Genomic DNA, 9615 nt, shown 5'->3' on the forward strand with positions numbered 1-9615 from the left:
TCATCAGTGGTGGATAGTAAGAAAGTACTCAACTCAATTTTGAGGTACTTGTACTTTACATGAGTATTTTCACTTTATGCTACTTTATACGTCGGCTCTACTCCACTAAATGTTGGTAGCCAATAGTGTACTTTTTCTACATTTGGTACTTTAAGTATATCCTTAGACTTTATTAAGACCTTTATTGAGTACAATTTTGAATGCATGACCTTTACTAGTAACAAAGTATTTTTGTATACTATTATTGCTACTTTCACTCAAGTACTTCTTTCGCGCGCTGATGCAAAACGTCACCGACGTGACAAAAAGCATTGTGTCGCCATGGAGACCTGAATGAGTGCTGGACGAAGATTTCCCTAAAATGACCGAGTCAGTGGTAAGAGCTTTATACGGCAAAGCGAAATCTTTAAATTTGAGTTCAAAGAAAATAAACGTGGTTCCCGAGTGTGTTTCAAGATTACCCAACCTGTCGGTGCTCCTGTTGAAGAACAACTCCATCAGCGCGCTGCCCAATGAGCTGCTCTATCTGCATCACGTGAGTCTGCTACGTTTGTTTGCTGTTCCAACACAACTCTGTCTCTTCCAATGTTTTACTCAGCACGCAGATTTGTGTAAATACTTTTCGTTTTGCGAATGCCTGCAAGCTGGTGGAGCTGAATTTGGGGAATAATGCCTTGAAGGAGCTTCCTGCTGTTTTGGGCCATCTGGAGTCTTTGAAGAAACTGTATCTGTTCAGCAACCAAATTACAGCAGTGCCACCTGATGTGATAGGTAGTTTCTCACTGTTCTGCATGATTAGCACCTTGCAAGTTTTGTAAAGAAAAACAAGTATGATCGTTGTCGTATTTTATATTTTACAGATGGCTTACAAAACCTTGTTGTGCTGAATCTGAATCACAACCATATTCGAAGACTTCCACCTGAGATTAAAAGGTCATTTAATGGCACCCTAGTCTCCAACATCTTCACACCTGCAATTATAGGTTCTGAACACCATTTATGCTTTAAAAAGTGTGATTCTGCATGTCAGTGATGAAAGAAGTACTCAGAAACTTGACTTAATAAGATAGGACAAGTCGTAATATCTACAGTACAACTACAAGTAGCACAAATGTCAGTAAACATCTTACTAAGGCAATCATATAAGCATTAACATCATTAAGAAGCAAACATAGTCATTATGCAGAGTCTGCCTATCAAAATATAGGATTATTATTATTGATGCATTGATACTATGTTCATCACTTTAACCCTCCTGTTGTGTTCGGGTCAAATCTGCCCGATTTACGACTTTCATCAATCATAACGTTTTACATTCGATTGCATTAAGGCTTTATGATATCCTTCACAGTAGACATTTGAACATATAACATTGCTGATCACCACCTTCATTGAATGTTGGATGATTTAGTCAACTTTGTAACACCCATGGTGTTCCTGGCCATAAAGAAAAGGAATTAGTAACCATTTGGAACACACACACACACACACACACACACACACACACACACACACACACACACACACACACACACACACACACACACACACACACACACACACACACACACACACACACACACACACACACCCCGCCTTTATGTGCCCATCCCCCCAGATGGATCACACCTGGCACACGCAATACATGTTCAGTTGTTCATGTATACCAGTGGTCTGATACAATATGTACAGTTTGAAAGGGTGTTAAATGAAATGTGGTGATGATTCATGGTTTTTGTGTTAATGTAATAGCAGTTAAAACAGAACCGGTCAAATTTGACCGCGAACACCAAAGTAAGGGGGGGGGGGGGACGAACACAACTGGAGGGTTAATGTTGTGGCTTGTGAAGGTGGCGCTAAATGTATTCACTTCGTAAACTGCTGTGTTGCTAAATCCATAATAATCCATCATAATGTTTTACTTACTGTAATGTAAATGCAAACCTGTCTGTCCCATTAGTTTAACCAGGCTTCGACACCTCAGTGTGCTGGACAATAAGCTGGAAGAGGTCCCTGCTGAGCTGGGTCATCTCACCAGTTTGACTGAGATAAACTTCACTTCCAATCATTTACCCTCGCTCCCAGTGCAGCTGTACCAGTGTAAAGAACTAACCAAGTTGCATGTAGCCAGAAACAAGCTGACCAGCCTACCAGAGGTGGGTGTCTGCTGGTGTCATTTCTACTTTCTTATACTATACTCGCTGTACTTTTGACTGTACAGTGTGTCAGCTACATAACCAAACTCTACCTTACCTTTCACAGGGAATCAAGGCACTGACAAAACTCCAAGTTCTGGATGTAGCTGGGAACAAGTTGTCTATGTTCCCTGTTGAGGTGCAGTATACTGTGTTAGCTAATTCAGCAGAGCAATGCTGTGTAATGAAATCTAAAACACATCCCAGCTTCACTGAATAACACAGGACATTGCTCTGTGTAGTTTGACAGTCTGCCGCTGAAGGAGCTGTACCATGAGGACAACAGGTTTGTGCGCTGTGAGCCGATGTCATCAGTGCAGGATGTGGAGGTGCTTATGTTAAAGGTAAAGTCTCACTGAATTACAGCAGATGAAACACTTGTATTTAGTAGACGTGTGAATGTTTTGTTAACTTACAATTCAATTTCGTTTCTTGCGGTCACAATTCAATTAAACATTTTTTTTTCAACACTGATTATGATGACAATGCTAACTCTTTGTTTCCCAGGAACTAGCTGCTAGGTTTGTCTTGCAGCAGGACAGGGACATGTCCTCTCTGGTCCACAGGATGCTTCCCTACTATCCTCCCCTGCCTGAACTGTTGGCCAATGGCAGCTGCTGTGCGCTCTGCCTGAACCCCTTCCTCACCACCTGGCTGGAGTGTGTGCATTTTGTCAGTGTGAACAAGGTAGGTTGAATGTTTTAGCCCTACTTAAAAGTATGACGACATTTTTTAAACCTGCAATGGTAATCAAATAAACATTCAAAATCATATACTTGGACGAAAGAGTATGAACATGTTTAATCTGTAAAGTAACCTTTCAGACCCATTAAGTGAAATAAAAAAGTAAATTCTTCCCTCTGATAAGTCCTGGAGACGAAGTTTAAAGTAGCATAAAATAGAAATGCTTAAGTAAAATTAAAGTTCTTCTCATTTTTAGTACGGCACAGTTCTAAATGTACTCATTAATATTCCACTATTGATTGTCTTGTTTTATGTAACAGGAGACGAAAATTAGGAGTTCAAAGACCATTCCAGTGCGCGCCTTTCTTTGTTCATACAAGTGCTTCAATACGGAGGGACATTCCTACTATGGTGTTGCTAGAAAATAAATAAAACTATTACAATTGTACAATTCATGATCTAAAGCACTATCCCATCTCGTTTTTTTAGAAACTTAAACTGTGGACACATATCTGTTGAAATCACCCATTTCACAGCAGAACTCTTCAAGAAAACACATTCTGGTAGTAGTTAGATGTAAAGTGTATTAATATAGTTTCCAGGGTATACTTTCTTGTCCATAAACTTCTCACAGATGCTATTTGCCTCTGTGGTCACTAGGTGGCAGCCAATGATCATTGAAAAATGCCTGGTCTGATCCTGCTTCAGTGTAATACACACTTTGAGAGATGTAGATAAACAATCCTGCATTGCATACAATTCCTAATTACAGAGTAAACACTGCCCCAGCTGGATATGGTGATTTTGCTTACTATTGTGTACTACTCACAAAACTTTAAAAACCTGTATAAACTACGGCTTTGTTTGTCAACGTTGAAAGGTCAGTGCAGAAATGAAACATAACTGGTGACTCTGAAGGTTCTTCCACCATGATTGTTCAACATTAACCTACATGAAGTTTGACCATTCAAATTCATATTAATGTATTATATTTTGAGTTGCTTGTAGTAGGTGTTTGTGTTATTGTGTCTGCCCTAATTTATATCAATATGTGTAGGCAAAAAAATAGAAACACCTCTCTGTATATCAATACAGTTTTACAGCACAATAAATACTCCAAAATGATCAAAAAGCTGATTCAACTCCTCTCTAAAACAGAACGACCGAACAATATAGCATCCATAAGGGTATGATTTATTGCAGGTCTGTTGTATTCGACTGAATTAGTTGTAGCTAAGTATAACTAATAAACTGGTGTGAATGTAATGTCTCAATGTAAATCTAGTGAGATCTTATCAGTCAGTGCTGATCAAGCTGTACTGTGACTCCATAGATGCCCCATCTCTATCTCCACCTCCATTTCCAGCCAGTGGCATCTGTTCCAACCTGCCAGACAAGAGAGAGATAGAGAGAGGGGGGAGGGAAAGAGAGAACTTCATTTCTAGCAAATTAATTTCCCATCCACGCCTCCAGAGCTTGCTAGCTCGTTCGCTGGCTGCTGCTGCGGCCGCCGCTGCTGCGTGTGTCTACTGAGTCGGAGCCTCATGCATAAGGCATCAGGTTTAATTGCAAACCCAGAAACTAATGACTTTGGACTGGTTAACAGCAGGGGAGCCATACATCTCGAGCAAACTGAATGAAAAATCAGCTCAGAGGAGAGAAAAAAAAGAGCCTAGCCCCTAATTGATGAATAATTGAAGCGGCGAGCTACAGGGCATAATTGTGACATTTTGTTTCAATCAATTTCCAAGTGGTGTGGGTGAAAGTGCACTTAAAAGGAAAAGGGAATGACAATGAATGAGAAAGAACGAGAGAGATAGGGAGAGTGGTTGGTGATGGAAATGGACATTGGGTCTTCAGTCATTGCAGTGACATTTTCTGGGGCAAAAGACCAGACTCATTCAGACACAAAATGACTTTTCTCTCCGTCTCCATCTCACTTTGTCAGCTTTCTGTTAGACTCTCACTTTTTTCACTTCTAGCCAATGAATCCATATACTTTTTCAGTAATTTCTTTAGTTCATTTTCACTTACCGTGTTCATTTAAAAAAAGTCAATTTCAAAGCTGCTGTCCATTTACAGCCCAAACAAACTAAAGTGAGGCTGCCATCTGCTTAAGTAGATGTGTTTTAGTTTTCTGCAAAGCACAAATTCCTTTTTCCAGTCAGCTGAGTTAGTTTACTGTCAATTAAAGGATGATGGCATTGGGCCAAGTCAGTGTGGTGGAACTAAAACGCACACCAGTCAGTGTTGCTGTGCTTAGTGGACAAACCCTGGGGGTCAGGCAGACAGAAGAGAAGCAGTCAGAGCCACTGAGCGTATGCATTTGCCCTATATACTATGGACTTTATTTTCAATAACTATAACAAAAAATTGACAATACTAAAATGTATATTTTCAAAATTGCAGCACATCAATGCTCCTCCGAAAAATAGGAATCATGTCCTTTCGTTAACAATGTACAGAACATTAATTGAGGATTTGACAACACACTTAGATTTGTGAAATTATATAATAAACCCTCTCTCCCACTGATGTCAGTTAGGAAGAGTCACGTTTTTCAAAAAATGTTACATTAGCCCTGAATAATGACACTAGGTACCATCATATTGCTCATTAAATTCAACGCTGGTCTATTTTAGATACACAGAATTTCACAGGGAAATGTTGCCTGGTTTCTTAGACTTTGCTCTCCTGCCTCCAGCAACAGGAAGAGAGCTGCATTCTACTATCTACATTTACACTTTTTAAAGATTTAACAACCATGACTAAGATTACACAGACACTGTTTTGTTCTAGGGTACATTTTTACCATAAAATGGTACATCATTTCAATAAATATTCAAGAAACTCTCTAATTGTTTATGAACATGTCTGATAATTAGGTCATTGCATTCTGCTGGCACCATATTAATGGGTGAAAGGCCAACTGTACGGGCAGATGTTGAGTCCTGGAGCCGTGGAGCATCAGAAGCTCCGAGGCCCCGGGATCTGTCTGTCTGTCTGTCTGTCTGTCTGTCTGTCTGTCTGTCTGTCTGTCTGTCTGTCTGTCTGTCTGTCTGTCTGTCTGTCTGTCTGTCTGTCTGGTGTCCAGAGCATGGATTCACACATAGACAGGCAGATAAGCTAATACAAATCCTGCCACCCACTCCTCATTGATGACACATCATCAAGACAATTCTGCCCCCATCGCTTTGTTTTCATCAAGAAACACTTTTCCCATATCACTCAGCTGTCCCCTATGATTGCAACATTCAGAGAGCCCTGTGTTTTTGTACAGAATATTCTTAAAAACCACGCTCATCTTGATTGACGTCTATGGAAATGAGGAGGTTGCATCCTCAAAGGAGACACCATACGGATGGGAGCAGCACACTGACGAGAGGCATCTACAAAAGGCGCTTGTAAATTCCTGACATGCCTAGCATATGTTAATGAGCCATTCTCTCACTCTGATATAATTACTGCGAGGGGATATTGCCTTTGGTGGAAATATTTGTCTCGCTTGGCATGGCTACCTCATTGGGGTAAAAAAAAGTAAAGAATGACAAAGTAGCGGGGGCATACATTCTCATTTACCATGCTTGGAGGTAAAGAGAGTGATGTTGGCAAATTCACTCAGGATGATGTATTGGGGAGAAGGCACCTTGGTCTCATTACATTCCTCTTTTGTTAAAGCGCTTTCTGCAGTCTTGTATCGTTTGTTACAGGGTATTTAGTCTGACTTGTCATTTGGAGCACTTACTTAGGATGTCTGCAGAGGAGCCTATGGCTGTTTGAGCTCACATTGCATCTAAGAGCTAGAAAGGCAAAGTATATGATAGCTAAAAACAGAACATAGGATGCTGGGAACAAGATTTTATTTTAATGTATGTGATGAAAATGCTGCTGAAGGTCAAAATCAGTCTGGTCTCTTACGAATGTGCTTTTGATATTATACTCTCTGTATCATCAAGTTTCAGTACTACACTAAATCTATCATTTGCATGGTTGTCTTTGGTTCTGGTTTGGTATAAATCTGGACTTTTCTTTTCTTACGCTTTAAGAACTTTGTGCAACTGGTTCCAGTAAAACAAAGCCCATCATGGTTTCCCTACTCTGCAACACTTTAGCATGTTCAGTCATTTTCAGAGATCCATCAGAGCCATGATTGCGGTCTTCCCCTCAGAGAGATGATTTGACACCGGCTCACCCTGATTTATCCTCTTCTCTCCTCGGGGCAACAGCAGAGGTGCTATTCAAATGAGTAGCATTGATTGCTAAATTAGTGGACTTGTGGCTGAAGAGAGAGAAAAACAGCCATTCAATAGCGAGCGGTAGGCTAGTGTCATAGCCAGGAGTGTGCACCACTCCAATCAGTAGAATCTATTGTTGTGCATTGCTGCCCATGACAGATCTTGGTATCGAGCCACTGGCAGAATACCATGTTGTCTGCTTGATGGCTGCACAATCAATTCTGTTGTGTTCCTAATGTCTGTGGACACTAGGGGGCAGTATGATTCTCCGCTGGCACTCCAGGATTTGAGCAGAGAGATGCACTGATGCAAGGCAAACTGAGATATGCCTGAAGAATCCAGGGAGATAGAGAAGCTAATAAAAACAAGAACAATGAGCTCTTATTAGAATCCGAAGTTTAATTGAAATCCAAGCATCGGATCAGAGCAGTGTAACTCATGTGTGACTTTTAAATCTAAAAAGGGAAACCAAATGTGAGAAAAGGTGAAAGTTTGCATGCAATCATTGATGCATATCAATGGAAAGAAAGAGATGAAAAAGACACCAGATGTACAAAACAATAAGTGCATAGTCCCTTAATCAAATCAACACAATTGAACAAAAGCGCATGAGTTAATATAGATAAAGGATTGGGAAAGATAATCTATAAATGATGGGATTTGAAGCATACCAGACTATAAAAAGATGCTACAGAACAAAGCCAGCCAGATGTACCAGTCTAATATTCGGCTTCCTTCTTCGAATTTTACATCCCAATAAATATAAATAACATTTGGAATTCAAGCAAGTAAACCGTCCGTCCTTTGAGGTTACAAGGAAGCAACGCCATTACTGAGCGAATCCTCATTAGGGGGAGTTTTGAAACAAGAGCGGGGCCATCGGGCCAACAACCTCTCTCTGGCAGTTCTGGGTCAGCACCAAGCACACAGCAAACACACCACTACAAAGCTGCATTTGGCAAAGAAATAAGACAAAAACAGTGTGGGAACTTCAAAAGAACAAATACATCTTTAATCTTTCATGTCTTTGAATGTCTTCAAAAGTTTCCTCGGGCTTGGTAATGACAGGGACCTTGGAGAGGGATGAGGAATGTGTGTTTCTGTTTGTTCGGGAGAAATTGACTGTTTATTTATATGAGAACAAAACTGGAGGGAAAACCAGGCTGAAAGAGGTAGATGCTGCATTTTATCTTTTGATGTTACTTCTGATAGTTCGCCGGATGCCATGTGGTGTTTTATGATGTGTGTTTTGATGCTTTCATTTCCCCTTAATAATATATTTGTGTGATATTCACTTCTAATTCTCTGTTGTGGTGTTAATATTACTCCTTACATTCTGGTTCAATTCAGACTTAGAAAATGCTAATCCTCTGACTCATGTGCAAGTATTTCACCCTTTTTCGATTCATTATTAAAAAACAAACAGGAATATAAATCCAGCCCGTCAGAGGTGAACCTGCTGAGTCGAACCCTAGTCTTTCAGTTCTCGCTCTACTCTATCATTAATATGATTGACGGTGCACAATCTCAAAACCCAGTTTGAGGTCAAGTGATGGCTACTGGAGCATGCCCAGTGTAGCGGAGCAGCAGGCGGGTGGGACACCAGGTAGCAGCATCTGGTCTCCGGGTTTTTCTAGAACACACACTGCCTGTGGCGCTGCAGGCTTGACTGGCCGAACATCTGTCTGGATGTGCAGGCCCACAACCCAACCAACCAGCCAAATGAACGTCCTTCAGGAATATGGGTTCATATCTCAATCTGACTCTATCCAGTCCTTCACAAAGAGGCTGTCATTGTTTGTTCTTCATTCTGAAGCATTTGTTCCAGATAGACCACATCCTCTAAACGTCCATGTTTATTAATGCGTCATTATATGTGAAGCACATGTTTTTTAACGAAATCACGCAATGGTCAAAGTTGCTGTTCAGTGAAATAGCTGAACCTAGAATATGTTGGGAATATTTCAACAACAACATTCTCTTGGTTTTTACAGAAAGATGCTGTATATTCTTAAATTGTGACAAAGGCTGACAATAAGAAAATGTTCTTTTGTTGCTCAGCTGTATTTTCTAACCCTGGCCTCTAGCCAATATGTTTGTATGTTTCTAGCCAAGCACATTTGCTTATGTCAACAGAGATATAACAAGAATGAATTTCCTCAGCATAGTGAATGGGGACACAGAAACATTCTCATAGGATTTTGTATGAATGCAGGGTCCAACTTTTTTTTTAATGTACGATTGAACCAGAGTCGGTCATTCCACCATTTTGGAGCCAGGATAGCAAACCCACGTGTTTTTGCTGATGGAAACTTGGGTCCCCTTCGCAGCGAGGGTGCAGCGAGCCGTTTTGTTGATGCAGAGCGGAGTGCACGTGCTGGGGTGTACGGTTTAACCATGTCCTGGATGTAGGAAGGGCCAGATCCATTCGCAGCATGGTAAGCAAGTACCATTGTCTTGAAGTGGATTCTAGCAGTTACCGGAAGCCAGTGGAGGGAGCG

At 40.7% G+C, this 9615-nt stretch overlaps 1 protein-coding gene across 1 annotated transcript; it reads left to right on the plus strand.

The window, feature by feature from the left end:
- Positions 1 to 361: 361 nt before the first annotated feature.
- Positions 362 to 3307, plus strand: lrrc69 (leucine rich repeat containing 69). Its single transcript, XM_034240747.1, has 8 exons — positions 362 to 535; positions 645 to 771; positions 861 to 933; positions 1961 to 2156; positions 2263 to 2334; positions 2438 to 2539; positions 2703 to 2882; positions 3200 to 3307. Exons 1-8 carry the CDS (start codon positions 362 to 364, stop codon positions 3305 to 3307), a joined length of 1032 nt encoding a protein of 343 aa, XP_034096638.1.
- Positions 3308 to 9615: the final 6308 nt, after the last annotated feature.

This window comes from Gymnodraco acuticeps, unplaced genomic scaffold (assembly GCF_902827175.1).
Source record: "Gymnodraco acuticeps unplaced genomic scaffold, fGymAcu1.1, whole genome shotgun sequence".
Classification (NCBI taxonomy): Eukaryota; Metazoa; Chordata; class Actinopteri; order Perciformes; family Bathydraconidae; genus Gymnodraco; species Gymnodraco acuticeps.